Source organism: Leptonychotes weddellii, chromosome X, assembly GCF_054177405.1.
Source record: "Leptonychotes weddellii isolate Sample4059 chromosome X, ASM5417740v2, whole genome shotgun sequence".
In the NCBI taxonomy this organism is placed as follows: Eukaryota; Metazoa; Chordata; class Mammalia; order Carnivora; family Phocidae; genus Leptonychotes; species Leptonychotes weddellii.
Window position 1 is genome coordinate 69,479,579 of NC_138385.1, and position 20,401 is coordinate 69,499,979.

The 20,401-nt window shown below is 55.3% G+C and overlaps 1 protein-coding gene and 1 pseudogene across 8 annotated transcripts; one reads left to right on the forward strand and one right to left on the reverse strand.

The window, feature by feature from the left end:
* Positions 1-474: 474 nt before the first annotated feature.
* On the reverse strand, positions 475-20,364 carry HDAC6 (histone deacetylase 6). Of its 8 annotated transcripts, none has more exons than XM_081808955.1 (29): positions 20,237-20,364; positions 18,999-19,121; positions 18,779-18,907; positions 18,543-18,631; positions 16,453-16,537; positions 16,312-16,352; positions 15,532-15,628; positions 15,289-15,386; positions 14,037-14,141; positions 13,843-13,911; positions 8,391-8,517; positions 8,220-8,285; positions 8,068-8,127; positions 7,889-7,978; positions 7,446-7,552; positions 7,289-7,356; positions 6,882-7,047; positions 6,648-6,776; positions 6,308-6,476; positions 5,924-6,057; positions 5,270-5,338; positions 4,974-5,166; positions 3,795-3,944; positions 2,368-2,542; positions 1,748-2,256; positions 1,542-1,661; positions 1,265-1,411; positions 1,028-1,156; positions 475-858 (listed from the first exon to the last, which is right to left on the reverse strand). In XM_081808955.1, the coding sequence occupies exons 2-29, from the start codon at positions 19,089-19,091 to the stop codon at positions 790-792; spliced, it is 3,483 nt and encodes a 1,160-aa protein (XP_081665081.1). In that variant the 5' UTR covers positions 19,092-19,121; positions 20,237-20,364; the 3' UTR covers positions 475-789. The 8 variants fall into 8 exon arrangements, with proteins under 8 accessions (XP_081665081.1, XP_081665077.1, XP_081665074.1 ...); XM_081808951.1 differs by lacking the exon at positions 20,237-20,364 and adding an exon at positions 19,999-20,140; XM_081808948.1 differs by lacking the exon at positions 20,237-20,364 and adding an exon at positions 19,862-19,969 and having other exon boundaries at positions 18,779-18,904.
* On the forward strand, positions 14,365-14,458 carry LOC115942705 (U6 spliceosomal RNA; annotated as a pseudogene).
* Positions 20,365-20,401: the final 37 nt, after the last annotated feature.

Genomic DNA, 20,401 nt, shown 5'->3' on the forward strand with positions numbered 1-20,401 from the left:
AATTCTCATTATGTGGGAGAAATAAAACCCCCAAACTATCCTCTAGTTCCTCATCCCTGGTCAATGACAGGCACTCCTTCCCCTAGGAGGTTACGCATGACCACCAAATCTAAGTATGGAAAACCCAGACCACCCACACCCGAATCAGGACAAAAAGACAGATGGGGAGACTGAGGCCTGGTGAGGACACTTCCTGATGGCTGTCTTGCCTTCTCGGCCCGGGGTGTAGCTGGGACTGGCTGTGAGGCTATTTCTAAGGCAGGCACTCATTTGCTCTGGGATTCCGCCATTTAATCTACAGTCGAGCCAGTCAAGCTGCTTGCCCTATTTCCAGTCCGTTTTTTGGACACTGGATGGGCAGGGGGTTGACCTGGTAGAGACCCATGCCCTCATTGCTTCATTACTCAGCAGACCAGGGGTTGGCCAGGGGTGTGAGGTTCTTCACCCACTTAAGATTAAAAGGCTCTCTCCAGGTTTTGTAACAGCTTGTCCTTTATTACAAATGGAACTCTGCTATATATTGTCAGTTGATTCCCCTCTCTTCGTGATATCAGCCCCCTCTTGGGACCACTGAACCCCCCCTTTCCTTCCAGGGCAGAGAAGATGGAGTCCCTCCAACAGACAGTGGGCAGAGGGAGATTTACAACTGATCATCACAGTCCTCTTACAAGTATTTATGCTTAAATCGGCACCCTTGGGGAGGTGAAAAGAGTCTTCAGGATGGAATGGAGTGAGGCTGCCCCTCATCCAGGTCCTCAGAAGGTGGAGAAGAGGGGCACGTTCTGGGATTTAGTGTGAGTGGGGCATGTTCTCCCCGAACTTGTTCTGGTGAGCGATGTTCTTCACATCCAGGAGAGCCTGAGGGCGCAAGAGGGTAGGTGAGAGAGAGTGAGGACCCCTCTACCTCAGCCAGGGGGCTGCCCCACCCCAGCCCTCGACAACCCTTCTCCTGCACTCTCCAATCTCCCCTTATCCCAGCACAGAAGGCGTGTGTGTGCACGCACTCTCGGGGCTGCCCAGGACCCACCTGGTGGTGGACATAGGCCTCACAGTTGTAACACCAGGTAGACAGGTCGACGTAGCTGAGGACCAGCGGGTGTCCTGAGACTTCGTGGTGTTGGAGCATATGGGCACTGACGTAACGGCCACAGTGGACCTGAGGTTGGGGGAGGGAGCATCGGGTGGGGATCAGCAGCCACGTGCAGGCGGCTCCTGGGCCGACCTCCGCCCCCCCACCCCCCCAGCCCCCTCCGCTGCCGCGTACCTGATAGCAAGATAGACACAGCCAGTTCTCCTGGAGTGTTCCACAGTCCTGACAAGGTTGGGTCACGTCCAGGCCCGATTCAGGTATGGGACGTACTGCCACCAAATGGGGACACCAGGGCAGCGGTGTCACGGCATAAAACATGACCTGGAGTGGGTGAAACGGAGTCAGCTAGGGACTCCATCTCCATGTCACATGTTCTCACACCGCACGCTCCTACGTGGAGGCGCACATGGGCAAGAGAAGGACGCCAGTCTCCTCCCTGACCCGAGCTCACCTGGTCGGCGTGGGCATGGTCCCCAAAGCTCTGAATCAGCACGGAATCTTCCCTGTCCTGACCTCTAGCTGCCTCTCCTAGCAGCCCCTCCTCTTCTGCCATCTGAGATTCTGGTGCCTCCTGGAAGCACAGAGGTAAGAGATGCACCTGAGAGGCCGGGTTCTGGCCCCTTCTCCCCCCGCCGACCTGGGTGTGGTGGGGCTTACCTGAGCCTCGCTGTTTAGGTCCAAGGTCCTGAGATTCTCAGTCAGCTTACTGGGGGCTATCTGGGCCGTGGCTCCTTGCGCAGGTGAGGCTGGAGGAGTCTGGTTGTCAGTACATAAGGCTGGAGGGGTTTGGATCACCGCAGCTCCCCCCACGGCTTCCTCTGAGGTGGTCTGGCCCGGCGTGGCTCCAACTGTGGCAGACTCCACGATGGTCTGGTCCAGCGTGGCCCCTCCTGTGGCTGCCTCTGAGGGTGTCTGGTCCGCCGTGGCTTCCCCAGTGGGAGCCTCCGAGGTTTGGTCCTGACTGAGCTCCACCACGGCAGTCTCTGACTTAGCTTGGTCTGGAGTGGCCACTTCCATGGATGATGCTGAGGTAGCCTTCCCTGCGTCCGCATCCAGAATGTTCCCATCTGGTGCGGTCATCCCCACAGCTGACCCACGGTTGGCTGGCTGGGTCAGCTTCTTGGGGATCGACTTAGAACTGGAGGGTCCCTCCTTGTCTTCGACCTCTGGAACCACAGGAGGGAGATCCTTGAGCGTGGGTGCTATCCCCTATCCTGCATCTGATCCCTGCCCTCTCCCGAGCCCCCCACAGCCCCCCGTTCCCCACGCCTGCTCACTCATGGCCCGCAAGCTGCGCCAGTATCTGCGATGGACTTGGATGGTCTCGGTGATGGAGGCCAGGGCCCCTGACAGCGGGGGCCGCGACAGGGTTAGCAGTGGTGGTGGGTCCCCAAGGAGGGAACGGGTGCAGGCAGCCATGGACTCCGAGATGGATGTCAGGTTGTAGCCACCCTTTGTTAAGAAAAAAGGGGAGAAAAAGGTATGATGGGGGGTCCTCATGGAATTTGGGAGGCAAGAGGTTCTGCCTCCCAATCCCCCTTCGGGGCCCTGGGAGTCTGGAGGGTGAGGACAAGTGAGGGGAAGTGTCATCTGTCAGATGGGCAGTACTCACCGTGTGAGGTGGTTGTTGAGGGGGATAAACTATGACGTCGAGTGCAAGAGAATAATTACCACAACGACAGTAACACTGAGGGTCACATCGGTAACGGCGGGTGCGCTGCACCAGACCCTATTTGGAGCATTTCGTGTGTGTCGACTCTCCTGATCCTTACAACCACATGTGCTCAATCTGCACGGGAACCCCCTTTCCTCACATTCTTTAGGCACCCCAGTCTCTGCTCTTTCTACAGATAAAGACACTGAGGCTTGGAGTGGTTAGATAATGTGTCTGAGGCCCTAACAACTGGTGGGAGGCAGCGCTGGGGTTGGGAGCGGGGCTACCGGAGGGAAGAGTTCATGTCCTCGACCACTCCCCTGCCCTGCCACAAGCAGGCCTGGGCCCACCGTGGGACCTGAGAGCAGCCAATTAATCTCTGCCAGCAACCGGGCTTATCCTCTAAGCAGTGAAAGGTAGCACGTAAGGTGGCTGAGAGGGTTCAACCTGGTATGATGACTCACGGCGATAAGAAACTACTTAGACAGTGCTTACCGCATGCCAGGCACTTTTCCACGAGTAGCCAGCCCCATCTTATAGATGAGGAAACTGAGGCACGGGGGGGGCAGGGGCACTGAGTGACTTACAAAAGGTCAGTGGGTTTACTTTGTCTGGAGAGCTTGCTAGAGGCAGCTCAAGTAGTGGTAAAAAGCTTAGACGCTGGAGCCAGGCTGCTTGGCCCTGCCATTACTGAGCATGGGACCTCGGGCTAATCACCACACCTCGCCGTGCCTCAGTTTCCCTGCTCTTGAGAGAGGAAAATGACGAGGCCAGCAGACTCGACCTCAACAGGCTGCTTTGTCAAGTAAGTGAATTAATAATATACACGGAGTGCCCAGAAGAGCGAATGGCACGTACTGAGCACTCAGTTAAGGCCGTTAAGCCGGTGTTGTGCTGAATGCCCAGTATGTGCCGACAGTCCCAGGCGGGGACACTCAAAGCCGGTTTTAGGAAATTGCCCCAAGTGTCTCAGCCAGCCAGCTGGAAGGACAGGACTTCCAGCCTTCCAAACCGCCCTCCCACCGCAGGAAGAGGGACTGAGAGGGTTACCTCTAGGATCAGGATGATACGGCCATTGGCAAGGCCCATCAGCAGGTGGGTGAGGTGTGCATAGCCCTCGGGTGACACCTGGCAGCCCCCCAGCGGGTCCCCCCGTGCAGCATCAAAGCCAGCCGACACCAGCACCAGTTCTGGGTTAAACTGAAGCAGGGAGAGAAGAGACACATGGCGTGAGTGTGGAGGCCTGGGTAGCCAGCAGGTGAGGGCGCCCCAGACACACACAGATGCAAGTCAGAGAGCCGGAGACGGGGAGACTGGGGGACACAAGACCAGGGCCCTGAAAACAGCAAGGGGAGGACGTGGAGACACAGGACAGACTCGGGGTTGGAGAGACAGATCAACAGAGACGTGGACGCACCAAACAGAGACTTAGAGATGTGACACACAGAGACATGGAGACACTTCTAGAAACGGACAAATGGGGACATGAGGCCGAGACGTGCAATGTAGAGACTCAGATGTCAGGAGACGGTGACACGGGACATATGTGCACAACAACACAGGGCTTTGTATAAACGGCGCCAAAGGGAGGTGCACGCACACTTCCATCACAGAAGGTGACAAGGCAAGTGCTACACACAGAAAATGGTCGCATACCCGTATGTGGCCAGACGGCAGCATAAGGACTGAACCGACATGTGCTAATCACACACACATACACACACACGCGCGCGCGCGCAGTGCCCACCAAGAAGGCAGTCGCCTGTAGCCCCTCACGCAGAGTCAGGCAAGCACAGACAGGCCCCCCCGCCGGTCAGAGACACACACAGCCGCGGCAGACAGGCAGACAGAGGCCTGTCCCACACACCCTCCCACACGCAGAAAGCCACACACCAGCTGTCGCCGAGAGCACACCCGAGAGAGGCACGGTAGCGGCCAAGACCCATCTGCACAGCCTCACACACGCACTCACACACTCACACGCACAGAGCCGGCAGGCGCGCGGGGCCGCCTCACACGTGCCCACCGAAGACCCCCGCGAGCACCCAGGGGTCCCTTACGGTCACGCGCACAGAGGCGGTCACGTAGAGCCACTCTGCGGAGGCAGGAATAGGCCCAGGCCTTCGCAGAGTCAGCCCCCAACACAGCCCTCACTAGGGCCGCCCATTGGGACAGGTGCGGGCCCGCGGTCCCCCACGCGGTCACTGCCGCGTACATCCCGTACCGTACCTCGTAGGCAATAGGGAGCACCAGACGATGCCAGGCAGCCAGGTAGTCGGCGTCGCCCACGCGGGGCCCGTTCCAGGCCACGTTGACGGTGAAGCCGGTGCCCGTGGCCCGGCCTATCTGGCTGCTGGCGCCCTCATCCCCCATGGGAAAGAAGGTGCCGTGATCATATCGGTGCAGGGAAATGTACAGCACGCTGCCGGGGTGGGAAGGGGGGCCACGGCTGGTTAGTGGGCCGCCCCCGCCCGCCCGGCCACCCCTGAGCATGCATGGCTGCCCCCCCTGCCCCGGCCCCTCACCTGGGGTCTTGCTCAAATATGTGCTGAGTTCCATTACCGTGATGGACGTCCCAGTCCACTATGAGGATCCTGGGGAGGGAACTGCTCCTCAGTGACCTGGGACACTGGCCCACTCGGGAAGGGGGCAGGGGCTGGAGCCCTGGGGTCTGTCTGCAGGGGCATTTTATTGCTGGTGGCAAAACTCTGGGTCCCCGGGGAAAGCAGTGTGGGGCAGGCTGGCGGTCCCATCAGAGGAAGGGTGCAAGCCAGAGCCTGGGTCCTGAGGTCTTCACTGTGGGCCCAAGCAAGTGCTCAGGGCCAGAGCCTCCTGCCCGCAGGATGGGTAAATGTGGGCAGCCGGATCCTGGGTCTTCTTTAGTAAGCACTGGGGACCTGGACCCTGAATTCTGTCACAACAGCCCTCAGGGGCCAGAAATGAGGGAGCAGGGGGACCCTGGATCTTGTTTTATTAACTACCTGGGTGCCACAGTCTGGGGGTCCTATCTGGGGAAGCGCTGCAAGGCTAGATCCTTGGTCCTTTTCTGGGGAAGTGCTGGGCGATTGTACTCTTGGGTGTTTCTGGGTAAGTCCTGGGGGCGCTGCACCAAGGGGCCTGCTGAGTAAGCCCTGGGCTGGGGCCGGGGGGTGGGGGGGGGGAGCGCAGGGAGCCCTCACCGCAGCGCATGCCCACTGACGGCTTGGGCATGGCGAGCAGCCACAGCCACAGAGTTGAAAAAGCAAAAACCACACGCGGCATCCCGCTCTGCATGGTGTCCTGGGGGACGCACCACAGCAGTGCCATTCAAAACCTGGGGGGAGGGGCAGGAAGCAAAGATCAGACCACCTGCCCTCACTGCTTTCTCTCCCCTTTCTTCTCCCCTTCCGTCCCGGCCACTACCCCCAGCTGCTAGGGGCCTCCAGCCTGCAGCCCCATCCCCCCGCTGCCCTGGCCAGCAAGCAAGGCCTCCGGGGAGCAGGGGTCCCCCTCCGCAGGCCCCGCCCCGCCCTCCCAGGGCCCCCACCTCTCCCGAGCGGCGGCCCACCCCGCGGAGGAGGTACCTCGCCGGCCAGCACGGCTTCCACCAGGCGGCAGGCGGCGCCAGTGGCCAGCTGTGCGCAGGCGAAGGTGTCGGGGCAGATGTAGATGGAGTCGAAGCTGGAGCCCTCGCGGTGCAGCTCCCGGGTTTTCATCTTCGCTGTGGCCCGCAGACGACCCACGTACTCAGCACTGGAGGCACAGACGGGGCACAGGGGACAGTCAGGTGGCTACGGCCCCTCCCGTGTCCCACAGGGACGGGAGAGCCCTTACTCCAGCCCCCCCGCCCCCCCCGCGGGTGGCATGAGTGCCCTGAGGCCCCATCCCACCCCAGGCACGGGGTGGGGGTGGGGGGTCCCTGACCTGTGGCAGGTGAGCAGTTCGGCATCCGTGGCGGGGCGTGCGGGCAACGTGAGGCAGCGCCCCGCAAGGCCCAGTTCTTCCAAACGGCGCATGATCCGGAAGACTCGCTGAGGCATCTCTGGGTGGTGGCTGCGGGGGGGTGGGGGGGGGCAGGAACCAGAGGCAGGGCTTAGTGCTTGAGGAAGGGGGAGGGATCTCCCTGTCCACTTAGCTGGTGGCCCTCCGACTGCATACTTGTCCCACAAGTTGTAGTGACCCATCATTCGCTGGTCATAGACCAGCCCTGTGCGAGCCTGTAGCACCGGCCAGGTCGGGATTGGGAGCGCCGGGGGCTGCCACGGTCCCTCTGCTTCCTTCTCCACGTTCTCCTCCTCCAGGAAGTCCTCCTCCAGGGTCTCAGCTGTAAGGGGAGGCCACATTCACCCTACTCCCCCACCCTGGATCCCTGGAATACTCTGGAACAACGTTTACCCAAACGTGAAAGGGGCAGGAGGCCTGAAACCAGGGTCTAGTGCGAGAGAGGGCCTGACCCTCCCCCACCAAGGGGGCCCAGGGAAGCCCGAGGAGGGTCTGGAAGAGAGTCTCTCCCAAGGGCTCATTCCACGCTTGACTCCCCACCTAGCCCCCTCCCTGCCTCCTACCTGATCTTACAAGGACCTCCCAGAAGGGCTCCAGGGCTTCCAGAGCGCAGGAGAGTGACGCCTGGGCACTAGAGGGCAGGGGAGGGGAAATGTGACCAAATGTGCCCGTGGGTGGGCAGCGGGGGTCCCACTTTTCTCCTCCTCCACCGGGGCTCACCTTGGGCAGGGGGCACCAGGAGACTCCAGTGTGGGGCAAGGGTCTCCCAGAAGGGTGTGGAGGGAGGCGCTGACGCCCTCGGCCAGGGAGCGGAGGTTGTAGCCACCCTGGGAAAGGAGTGTGAGGGGGCGTCAGGAGAGAACCAGGCGTTACCAGGGAAGAACAGGAATAATAATACTAGGGGTGCTGACTCCGTTTCAAGCAACGAGGAATTGGAAGGGTGACTTCCGTTTCATTCACTGAACAGTGCTACGAGGCGATGGCCACGATTACGGCGCCTGTTTCACGCAACGAAAGCAGGGGCACGAGGAAGTTCAGTGACCTGGGTGAGGTTGTCCAGCTGGTGAGTAGAAATGCTGGGACAGAAACTCCTGCCTGACCTGAAAGCTTTGTTCTAACGTCCTCCTCGATCCACGGGCTGAGACAAGAAGTGAGTCACTCACCTCCAGAGACAGGATCAGTTTGCCTCCTGCCAGACCCATGAGCAGGTGGGTTAGCTGAGCGAACCCTGCCGGAGTAGCGGCCATCTCACCCTGGGGTTGGGGGGGTGGACGTGGAGGATCAGCCTGGCTCTGTGCAAACCCCCTTCTGCCCACGTACCACCCCAGGGAGCCTGCCTTACCTTGGGGTCCCCTTGGAGGGCATCAAATCCAGCGGCCACCAGGACCAGCTGGGGCTGGAACTGAGAGGGAAAGGGACTACATGAGGCCACTTGCCCTCATGGCCCATCCCTCAACATCGCTCCTGTCCCAACACACCCCAGACCCCCAGAACCTCAAGGGCGACTGGCAGAAGGAGGTACAGGAAGGCGGCAATGTAGTCGGCGTCTCGCATCCCCACCTGCGGACAGAGAGGCACGATGGGGATGTTCTGCCCTCTGCCCCGAACTGGCTGAAGGGCAGGGGTGGGCCTAACTTCGGGGGCAAAGGGCAGGCAGACACTGACCTGGTTCCAAGGCACATTCATGGTATATCCCTGGCCTCGGCCAAAACCTATGGTGGACCAGTTAGAGGCCTTCAGGTGGGGCCAGAACCGGCCCTGCTCGTAGCGGTGGATGGAGAAATAGAGGACGCTGGAGGCAGAGGCAAGAAAAAAGAGGTAGGGGGCGGTTGAGAGTGAATGCCCCCAGACGCCCCAACCCACAGCTCCCAGTTTACTCAACCACTCATTCATTCTCTCGTTAACTTCCCCATTAACTCTTTGCCTCCTGCATCCATTCATTCTTCTATTTAGTCGCCAACTTATCCACCCGTCCCATTCATGAATTCTCCCATTGCTCCACTACTTCCCTCACTCGTTCACCTGCTCTCTCACTGGGATGCCTCCTTTGGCGAACGCTCCTGCCCTCCTCTGTGCCAGCTCTGAGACCCCGACAGCTATGGGGTCTGTCCATCCCAGTCCCTGAGGGCTCCTGACTCTGCGGGGGACTCAAAATCATACCGGCCTGCCTCCTCTGCCTCCGCGACCAAGGTGGTGGTGGCAGGATGAATCCTGTGATGTTGGAGGCCCACAGTGGGGCACATAGCCCTTAGCTGGCAGGATCCGGCTAAGGTGGTAAAGAGCAGCAGGCCAGGCTGGGGAACCTGGTGCTTCCCCTGAAGGATGTGGGGAGACTCAGGCGTGAGGGGTAAGGGGGCATGGAACTTGGTTCTATGTGTGCAGCTGAGCTGAAGTGGGGACCAGTTTCTTCTCTCCGATACCGTACAGGGTACCTCTACTACTTCCTGTATTTTGTAGGTGAGAAACTGAGCACTCAGAGCCGTGAGGACAGATACACGGAACAGACACTGAAAAGACACGAAGGTCCATGTTCTGATAGAAGGCCCAGCAGGGGGACCCCTGGGTGGCTCAGTCGGTTAAGCGTCTGCCTTCAGCTCAGGTCATGATCCCAGGGTCCTGGGATCGAGTCCCACATCAGGCTCCTTGCTCAGGAGGGGAGCCTGTTTCTCCCTCTGCCTGCCACTCCCCCTGCTTGTGAACACACTCTTTCTCTGACAAATAAACAAATAAATCTTAAAAAAAAAAAGGAAGGCCCAGTAGGAGGCTGTGGGAGGGCTTTAATTCTGACGGGGGCAATCAAAATGAGTAATCTCTTATCCATCCATCCATCCACCCATCCATCTGTTCATCCACTCCCTGTCTTGTTCCAGAAAGAATTTAAGGCAGCAGTTTTAGCTTTTTTTTTTTTTTTTTTTAAGGGAAATGCAAGAAATGGTGGTAAGCAATAAATCTAGACCAACTTAGTGACATTTTAATAAATGCTGAAAACGTGGTTACGAAATCTGATGCAACTGATATAGAAAGATTCTTAAAATAGCAGAAAAGCGTCTTGGAACTGGGGGATGAAACCCACGTGAAAGCTGTGGTCTTGAGTAGGTGGGAGATGATGGGTTTACTTTTGATCTGATAAATATCAGTTCTAAACTTTTTTTTTTTTTTTTAGTAAGTTAACCAGTAGAGGAAGAGAAATGCACAGTAGAACATAAAGATGATCATCGGGGGAAGAAAGGAATAAAGAAAATATCTGAAGAAAGCCTACCCCATGACAGCCTCCGGAGCCAGTGGAAGAACGAACACCCAAGGAAACTAAGTTTATAAAGCAAACAGTGGGAGGCATTTTTGTTTGAAAGATTTATTTATTTTTATTTGAGAGAGAGAAGGGCAGAGGGAGAGGGAGAGAGAGAATCTCAAGCAGGCTCCACGCCCAGCACGGAGCCTGAGGAGCCTGACACGGGGCTCTATCTCACGACCCTGAGATCATGACCTGAGCTGAAATCAAGAGTCTGATGCTTAACTGACTGAGCCACCCAAGCGCCCCAGCAGGAAGTTTTAAAATAAGTTCCACTGATTTCCAATGAAAGAATGATGGACTGACAGCACAGGTTCACCTCCTTGCTCTTCCACAGTCCCAGTCAAAAGATAGTAAGAGGAAGTTTAAACAAGTATCATCCCGGAAAGACGGAGAATGGAAGAAAGGATGTCAGACAATTAGACACTTCAACAAATCTCTGGGAAATAGTCTTTGAGGCTCCAGGGGCCCCATGGGGCCCTCTCTCAATCTGAGCGGATCAGGGAGGGCCCCCAAGATGACCTGAGGTTTCCCTTCTGAGAAATCAAGGGCGGATCCAGGTCAATGCACACAAAATCAATTCTGAATAGCCAATTCACCGAACGACCCATTCACTAGATTTCCTTGTTTCTTTTAACCACTTAGCTTTGGTTTACCTGTTTTTTGTCATCTTTGTAGTAGTATTTTAAGGCCTGATCTATTTGTCTCCACCCAGGACCCTGCTGATGGAATTAAGAGCCCGAGGGATGGAGAGCTAGGAGATTGAAGGGCATGGATAAATGCTTTTTTTCCCCCCAATTATACATTCTTATTCATGAGAAAGAATGCATTGAATATGTTCACAATTCTTCATATCCGTGCATATTGTCAATACCATATCCACCAAAGAACACAGCGATAGCCTCCAATGCATTTATTAAAAGAAAAAGAATGATTCATGACATCAGGGAATTCTTGTTAGTTTGCTTAGAGATAACACTATGGTTATGTTTCTTTCTTTTTTTTTTTTTAATTTAAAATATATCCTCTATGTTTTAGTGAGATGTTCAAGAATATTTACAGAAAAAAGTGATACGGTAATCTGGGATTAACTTCAAAATATTACAGAAGGATGGCAGTGAGAGCAGGTCCAGATGAAACTAGATTGGCCACCACTTGAGTTGATAAATGTTGAAGCATTCAAGAAGCCAGAAATGAACAAAATAACACAGGAGGAAGAGATTAATAAAGATAAAAACAGAAAAAAATGAAGGATAAAAAAATAAACACTAGGGGCACCTGGGTGGCGCAGTCGTTTGAGCATCTGACTCCTGATTTCGGCTCAGGTCATGATCTCGGCTCAGGTCATGATCTCAGGGTCATGGGATCGAGCCCCACGTGGGGCTCCGGGCTCAGCATGGAGTCTGCTTGAGTCTCTCTCCCCACTTCCCCTCTCACTCTCTCTCTCTCTCAAAATAAATAAATCAATCTTTTTTTTTTTTAAAAGATTTTATTTATTTGACAGAGAGAGACACAGCAAGAGAGGGAACACAAGCAGGGGGAGTGGGAGAGGGAGAAGCAGGCTTCCCGCGGAGCAGGGAGCCCGATGCGGGGCTCGATCCCAGGACCCCGGGATCATCACCTGAGCCGAAGGCAGACGCTTAACGACTGAGCCACCCAGGCGCCCCTCTCAAAATAAATAAATAAATCTAAAATAAATAAATAAATAAACAGCAGAACAGTGGAGATGGCCAAAAAAGCCAAAAGCTAGATTTGAAAAAATAAGTCAAACTGAGCAATGTTTGCGGAGGTGGAGGGTAAAAAAAAAAAAAGGAGATGCCATCTCAAGAAGAGACCCCCTTTTAGCTGGCGTTTGCCAGAACCCCATCTAATGCATGTCATCTCAACATGACAGGGTGAGACCTGTCAGTGGGTATTTCCTGCCCCCATCCCAGGGAAACACCTCTCAGGAAACACTCCCGTGCACCACACGGCAGAGTTGGCCCAAGAAAGCCATGTGCAACAGCACCGTACCCTTCCATATGAATGCCAAACAAGAGCTGCTAGGGGGCGTAGAAACAGAGGAAGAAAGTGCTTTTGGAGATGAAAAGAATGGCTAAATACATAAGTCAACAGAAGGGCTTCAAGGTAATAGCTGAGGAAATCTCCCAGGACACAGAGCAAAAGGGAGAAGAAAACACGAGAGAATACAACCCAAGAGACCAGGCAGAATACAGTAGAATACAGTGGAAGAAAGCATCAAAGGCCATTAAGAAGAAAGCGTCCAAAGGCTTAAGAAAGGCCTGAGTCTTCAGAGGTAAAACATCTACCCACCGCTAAGCAGAATGAAGGGGCCAGGGTGAAAGTTCAGAACACCAGGGACAGAAAGAAGAAACTAAAACCTTTGGAGAGGGAAACGGATTACTCAGAAAGGAATACACAGCAGACATCTGTCAGCAACGTTGAATGCTGGAAAAGAACAAAGCCATGTCTACAGAACAGCCAACCTAGATTAAATAATGGGCCGCGGGAACTCAGGATCTATGGCGGACAAGGGGATTCTATGCAGTTGGTTTGGCAGAAGACTGGATCAAACAACTACTTAGTGTCCCTACTGACAAGGACTTGCTCAATCACTTTCTGCAGGAAGGGGAAGCTGGTACCACCTTTCTGGAGGGACATCTGGTATGTGCCACTAATGAATCATTGAACATTCTGTCAAAAACTACTGATGTACTGTATGTTGGCTAATTAAATTTAAATTAAAAAAAAAATAGGGGCGCCTGGGTGGCTCAGTCGTTAGGTGTCTGCCTTCGGCTCAGGTGATGATCCCGGGGTCCTGGGATCGAGCCCCGCATCGGGCTCCCTGCTCAGTGGGGAGTCTGCTTCTCCCTCTCCCGCTCCCCCTGCTTGTGTTCCCTCTCTCGCTTTGTCTCTCTCTATCAAATAAATAAATAAAATCTTTAAAAAAATAAAATAAAATCTTAAAAAAAAAAAAATAAAGCACGCTGATCCTCTGACCCAGCAATCCACTATTGGAAATCCATCCTATACATACATATATTTTAAAACTACAGATTATAGAATATATAAAATTATATATTTTCACCGTAGAACTCTCTGTTCTAGCAAAAACTAGAAATCACCATCAGTGTCCCAGGGCCAAATGACCAGAGGTACAGCCATATAGTGGGACACTGAAGAGCCCTTACAAAGACCGGGGTGTCTTTTTTAGAGGCACTAACATGGAGAGGTGTCCACGACATGCTGTTAAATGCAAAAAGCAAGCTGCCAAAGAGCATAGAGAGGACTGTCCCATTAGGCAGTGTGTTAGTGTTAACACTGAATATTCATACACCTAAAGGAAAAACTCGGTCAGAATATAACCTAAACTATCAATAAGCTATTTGGAGGTGACAGGAATTACAGGAGACTCACGGCTTTAGACATTTCCGTATTGTCCAATTTTTTTTTAAACAAACACTTGGCAGTTGTACTAATCAGAAAAATAAAGTAGTAATTTGAAGTTCACTCCAGCTCCAAGGTCAACTGGTGAACAAGATCTCCAAGTACCTGTGGGCTCAAATCTCATCTCTCCCACTTCTCTGTGTGACCTTGTGTAAGCCTCGGTTCCCCCATCTCTAAAATGGGGAACCCAAGAGACCCTGCCTTGGAGTGAAATTAAGCGACAATGCAGACGAGCAGGGAACAGCACAGAACCAGGTTCCGAGGTGGGCCCAGTGAATATGAATGCCTTCCCTTCCTTTCCGGGGCCCCTTCTGGTTGGGCCTGTAAGGGCGGGGGGTGGCAGCTGGGAGTCTAGCATCGAAGGCAGCCCTTGGAGCATACCTGGGGTCCTGGTCAAAGGTAAACTGTGTACCGTGACCATGGTGCACATCCCAGTCCACGATGAGCACCCTGTGAGGAGGACAGAGGGGGGTACTATAGAAGAGCGTCAAGGCGCACCTGGGGGGGAAGGACCCAGGCCAGGACACCCTACCCTGCGCCACCCGCATCACACCCCCCTGCAGGTTGCTGCTGACCTCTGAATGGCATGCTTCTTTTGAGCGTAGCGGGCAGCCACGGCCACGTGGTTGAACATGCAATATCCATCCATAAGACTGTGCTGGGCATGGTGTCCAGGAGGCCTGGGCAGGACAGGGGAGGCCACAGATTGGGGAGGGGGGTCCTCCTCTACAGAGGCAGACTCTCCCCTGCTCTCCAATTCTAGACCACCAACGCTCCCAGTGCCGATGTCTGCCAATCGGCCAGTAACTGAGTGACGGGGGCCCCTGGACCTCCACGCCCAGTCTACTGCTCTCTACCCAAAGGAAACCTGATAATGGTCATTAAAGTTATCAATGCATAGGGGTCACTTTGGCAGCACATATACTAAGATTGGAAACAGAGATTAGCATGGCCCCTGCAGAAGGGCGACACGCAAGTGAAGCCGTCCCATGTTTTTGTCACTATGTGGTCCACACGAAACCAACAGAATGCCATACGTTAACTATACCGGAACTGAAATTAAAAAAGCAAATAAATAAAGTAAAAATTATCAACACATACACCCTCACCCTCACACCCATCCTGTTCCTGGAGACTTAGCCCACAGCCCATATAACAAAAAGGGTGAAACTACAATGTTTCTAAATGGATAACGGTGTTTGCTGTGACACGTTTTGGAAGCGGCCAAAGACTGAGGGCAACCAAAACGCCCAGCGCAAGGGGGCCGGCTAACTTCCCGTGCATTCGCACAGCGGCGTTCCACGCGGGTCTATAGCATACACTGTTCGAGAAAAGCTTGCCAAGATGTAGAAGTGAAAAATGCACGTGTTCAGTGCCACCACCATTTGTGGCTACAAAAAAGGGGAGGGAGGAGAAAGGCCGTATCTTCCGCAGTTCACCAGTTCCGGGATGCCAACAATGCTTAGAGGTACGGTGAGTTCACGTGCCAACGATGAAGCAGAGAATGCTGCTAAATGAATTCTAAGACGCCACTGTTTGTCAGATGAATCCGGATCTCAAGACAATCAAATACGGATCTTAGCATCGATGAAATACGGCATTTACTCCGTGAATAGGCACAGAAGGTTTCAGGGAACACACGTACAGTGACTACCTCCAGGAGAGGAAGCAGGTCTCTGGGGGATGGGGTGGGAGACTTTTTTGGTACTCCCTTTTGTACTTTTTGACTCTTGAACCCTGTGAATATACCACCCATAGCAATACATTTTACATTTGAGGGGAGGAATCTTTTTAAATACAAAGAAAACAAAGGCTGGTGGGTCCTACCTGATGATGGCCATGCCATTCCGGATCTCGTTCCCCAGGACCGCATCCACCAGCCTGAGGACAGAGCCCGAGGCCAGGCAGGCACAGGTATATGAGTTCTGAAGAGACAGTGGGGAGCCAGAGAGGGAGTAAGGGAGAGAGTAGCCTGCCCACTCCGCTACTCCTCCCCAGGATGTGGTGGGCGTGGGGATGGGGAACCCCGGGATTGCCACCACCCTCTGCTCTCACAGTTGTTATCCATACCGGATGCAGGTAAACTGAGTCATAGGTGTCTGCTAGGATGCGGAGCTCTCCTTCATTCATGTACTGGGTCGTCTCCATCAGATCAATGTATTCTAGGCTGGGGACACAGACAGGAGATTCAAGGGCCTGCCTCCCTCCTGGGCCTGAGTCAGGGCGCTGTCTCTTCCCCATCTGAACCCTGGTCAAGTCAGGCCCCCTCAACTGTCAGTCTGGGGGGACAGCTGGGATATAGGACATATTCCCTGCTTCTTCCCTAGCCAGCCTCATTTCCAGGAATGTCCCTTGTCCTGTGCTCTCGCCACAATAAATCCTACCCCCAGGCTGTTGGCTGCACTGCTGTGGCTGTCTGTACAGCTCTCCTCTTCATCTGACTCACTCTTTCTCAGCTCAGATCACCCCTCTGCCAAGCTAGCTTTCCTTGAATCACATCACCCCGGGACCCTCACTCTGGGTTCCTGCAGCCCCACGGGGGGGACCCCTGATCACTCTGTACACACACCCACCATCTGTTTACATACTAGATTGTCATTACAATAGCCTCTCGGGGGTTAAGACATGGTGGGCACCATTCTAAGCACCCACCGCATCTCAAACCCTCCCGAGAAACTTCTGTTTGTTTGCTAGCTCCCATGTGATAGGCAAGGACTCTCAGATTCGGAGAGGCTCAGCAACTTGCCCAAGGCCACAGGGCCCATGATATCCCTTCCCAAAGAGTCTGGCCTGCCCTGGTTGGCCCGGGGCAGCCTCCTCCCCACCTCTACAAGGCTCAGAAGCCTTCACCTGTGAACCAACATCAGCTCCTCCTTTTCAGCAAACCGAGCCTGGGGAGACACAAGGAATAAAGGGCTCAGGCACTGGCCGCACCCAGGCTCCACCAGCTCCTGCCCACCACCCACCCAGGGTGTCAGCTGAAGGACTCACCTGGAAGGACACGCAGCGGTCCAGAAGGCCCTCCTGGATCAGCTGTTCCTTGATGGCATGGAGCCGCTCAGGGCCTTCAGGGAAGCTGGGTTGACAAGACATCCAGACACACACACACGCACGCGCACGCACACACACACACACACACACACGGATACGGGTGAGCGGCTCCTCTGCTCTCCACATCTTGCCCATCCCCCCTTCCACAGCTGGTCATGTCAGAGACTTTGGAGCCAACCCTGGCGCCTGCTTGGCTCTGTTCTCGCAATACATCGAGAGCCTGCCCTCTCCTTGTCACCCCCCCTGCTGCCACCAGAACCTCCTGCCCGCGCTCCTGCCCTCAGCTCCTCACTGGCTTCCCTGCTTCCGCCCTTGCTCCCCCAACAGCCCCTTCCTCCACACAGCATTGGCTAAAACCCAAATCAGGCCACGTCACTCCTCTACTTAGAACCGCCTTGTGGCTCCCATGTCGCACAGAGGCAAAGCCCAAGTCCTCCGCCTGTTCTGGAAGGCCAGGAACCACCGGCCCCACCGCTTCTCAGACGCCGCCTCCCAGTGCTCTCCCCTCACTCACCCTGCTTCTCCCGCCCTGGCCTCTCCTTGTTCCTTCATCCAACCGAGTACTTTTCAGCTAGTTCCTCTCCCTGCCTAGAACACTCTTCATCCAGGTGTCTCCGTGGCTCACTCCCTCACCTTCCTTCCGATCCCTGCTCAAAGATCGGCGAGGCCTTCCCTGACCATTTTCTGCCACTCTCCCTCCCGCGTCGGTGTCTCTCAATAGCACCTCTCTTGCTAAAGCACTCTATCATTTTACTGTTTGGCTCACTGGCTGTCTTCCCCCTCTAAAATGCAATCTCCGCAAAGGCAGGGGTTCTGTTTGTTTTGTCTATTGCAGTGGCCTTAGCGCCTCGGGAGATGGTAGACATGTATGCGATAATGAAGTCTTTTGCCATCACGAGCCTTCTGTTGGGATAGGGGACAGACACACGTAAGTGCGATCACGAACAAATGGTGACACAGACTAGGAATGTCTCAGAGAGCAGGTGTGGGGGAAGGGGAGTGGCCAGAGCCCTCTCTGAGAAAGTCTCCTTGAGACGTGAACATCAACTTCGAGGGGAGGAGGTGGAAACGAGTCTCTGGAAAAGGGGAGCGGCCAGGGTAAAGACCCGAGCTGGCCGAGCACCTGGCCTGGTGGAAGAACAGCAGGGGGACCCGTGTGGGTGAAATGACGTGAAGCGAGTGATTGGCCCAGGAAGTCACCAAGGTGCCGGGCCACCAGATCACGTGGTACCTTAGAGGCCAAAATGAAGAATGTGGACTTTACCTTGAGGGCAATGGTGTGCCCTTGAAGGATTTTGAAGAAACAGAACACGACCGTAACTAATGTAATGCTGTAGGTCGACTATATTTCAGTTGAAAGCTAACTTAAGAAAAAGAAGAGAACGTCATCTCGTACCTTTTTTTTTTTTTTGGCTGCCGTGTGGAGGACAGACAGCGGGGTGAGGGTAGAGGCAGGGGGGCCAGGGAGGAGGCCTCCACAAGGCCAGGTGAGTGATGGTGCTGGCGCCAGCGGAGGCGGTGAGGGGAGGTCAGGTACTGAACACATTTCCAACATGGAGCCAAAAGAATTTGCTGATGGATTACAACGTGCGTGAGCAAATGGGAGGTATAATTCTTCCAGGTCTGCATGAATGTCCTTCTTCAAGGAAGCCTTCTGCGAACCCCGCATGCTAGTCTAGGGTCCTCTATCAAACACTCTTGAATCCCCCAGTCTGAAGTCATCCTTCATTAACCGCTTCCCACTGCTGTTGGCTGTTTAAAGATTTGCTCTCCTACTCGACTATCGGCTCCTTGAGAAGGGACCCTGTCTGTCCGGTCTGACATGTCTGTATCACCAACTACCAGAACACAGCGCATACTCAGTAAGTGTTGGCCAAATGAAAAGAATCTTTTCAAGCCTAAGCCTCACCTCTCGAAATCATCTGCTTCCAGTCTCTAGGCTAGCAGAAGAATGGCTTCATTCTCGCTAATGGGCTCTAAGAGTGTTTATGTGTGCGGTCAGGGGGACAGCCTGGAGGACGCAGCCTCACCTGTCATCCCAGAGGCAGTGGAATTCATTTAGCTGCTCATCGAACACCAAGCCAGTGCCAGACAGTGTCTTGGCCTCGAGGTTCACATCCTGCAGGGGAAAAAAAAAAAGGGGGGGGAGACACCGATCCGGTTAGGGCCTGAGTCAGAAGGCACGCCCCACACTGTCCAGGAGGGAGAACCACAGGGTTCTGATTGTCACAGAAGGCTAAACCCATTGAGGCCAGGCCACTCTCACCAGCTCTTTCAGGCCCACGACTAGGTCTTGCTCTGCTGCTTGGCTGAGCTTCTTCATTCTGCCTTTCTTCTTTAGCTCTGCTAGACTAGGGCTGGAGTGGAGTAAGGCACCCTTCTTAACACCTCGCTTCTGCCAAACAGAGAGAAGGGTCAGATTCCAGCGCACGGCCCACTGCTCCTTTCCACCCCCCACCCCCATCAGGGCAGGTCTGGGGCCTCACCGAGGTGACGCTGGAGTCGTGGGGGGGCGAATGGGGGTTATGCCTACTCCTTCGCTGCCTGGTTGTGGTGGAATCCTGGCCGGTGGAGGTCATGGTCGGGGAGACTTCACCCCTGACGCGGTTCTGGGGGGTGGGGTGGAGGTGACTACGAACCGGCTGAAGTGCCCTGAGGACCCCACCACCGCAGACCCTTCCCAGGCCCCGCCCCCCACACAGTCTCCATCCCTTCTTCTATCCTACTCCCCACCGCCTTCCAAACTCCGCCCCTTTCAAGGCCCTCTCCTTCCACTGGGGTGTCCGTTCCACCTGGTCCCGCCCATCCCACTAGACTCCACCCCTTTAACACTATTCTTTCCCCTCGAAATGTCTTGCCCATTCGCGGAGCAATAAACCCCCGGGCTCAGTCCGTCCTAGGGCCGGCCCTCTCTAGCTGATCACCGCCCTTTCCGCTTCCCCAAGTCCCATTCCTAGACTCCTTCATTCCTCCAAGCCTCGCTAAGACCCCACCCCTTCACAAATCTGCCCCCTCCAGCTAATCTCCCAGGATAATCACCCACCCTTTCACTCAGCCAGACCCAGACCCAGCTCCGGCCCCGACTCCACCCTTAACGATCCACTTAACTCCACCCCTTATCGGGCCGGCCCGGCACCTTCCACTTGGCCAGATCCCGCCCCTAACGTTTCAACGGGCCCCGCTCCTCGGGGGACTGCCCCCTTCCTTCCACCAGATCCCACCTCCTGCTCAAACCCTACCCTCAAGCTCCACCAAACCCCTTCAGTCAGTTTCGGGCCGCCTCCCGCCAGTCCCCTCCCCCTTCCCACCCCCGCAGTCGACACCGACCAATCCCCTCAGCGCCACTCACTGGGCGCAGCCCTTTTCTCAAACTCCGCCCAAGGCTCACGCCGCCAAATTTCTGGCGACCTGCCGGACGGCGGGTCCTTGAAGCCCTCTTTTTCATTGGGCCGGTCTCTCTACTGCCCGCCCCGATCTCGCCCACACCGTGTGTCGTGGCACAGGGCCGCGCCCCTTGCACAGGCCACACCTCCCGCGAGCTCACAAACGCCGCCAGCGCATCAGCACGTCCGCGCGTCAGTGCGGCGCTGGCCGTCCTGCGCCTGCGTGAAGTGCACGCCGGCGGTTCGAGGCGGTGCTCAGGCTCAAGCTCGCCCCTCCCCCAACCACCGTCGCTGTTGTCCTGGCTGCCGTGGCCGCTGTCCCTCCGTCCTTGTCCAGTCACCTTGGGAGTCCTCCGGACCCGCGCCAGTTGTGTCGCACGAGGACTCAAGAGAGCAAGCGAGGGAATTAGGAAGGGGCGTCTCCTCTCCTCCCGGCGGCTTCCCGCGCGGCGCGCTGTGATGACGTAGCGCGGGCGGGCTGGCGACAGGGACCCGGAGCGAGGTTG

Excerpts from the sequence above, each read along its gene's own strand:
- HDAC6 (XM_081808947.1), bottom strand. The coding sequence starts at position 19,957 with ATGAAAAAGAGGGCTTCAAGGACCCGCCGTCCGGCAGGTCGCCAGAAA. Across the intron at positions 15,629-16,311 it reads GAGCTGATGTTGGTTCACAG|CCTAGAATACATTGATCTGA; the intron begins GTGAAGGCTTCT and ends CTGTGTCCCCAG. Across the intron at positions 6,058-6,307 it reads AAGCCGTGCTGGCCGGCGAG|GTTTTGAATGGCACTGCTGT; the intron begins GTACCTCCTCCG and ends CCCTCCCCCCAG.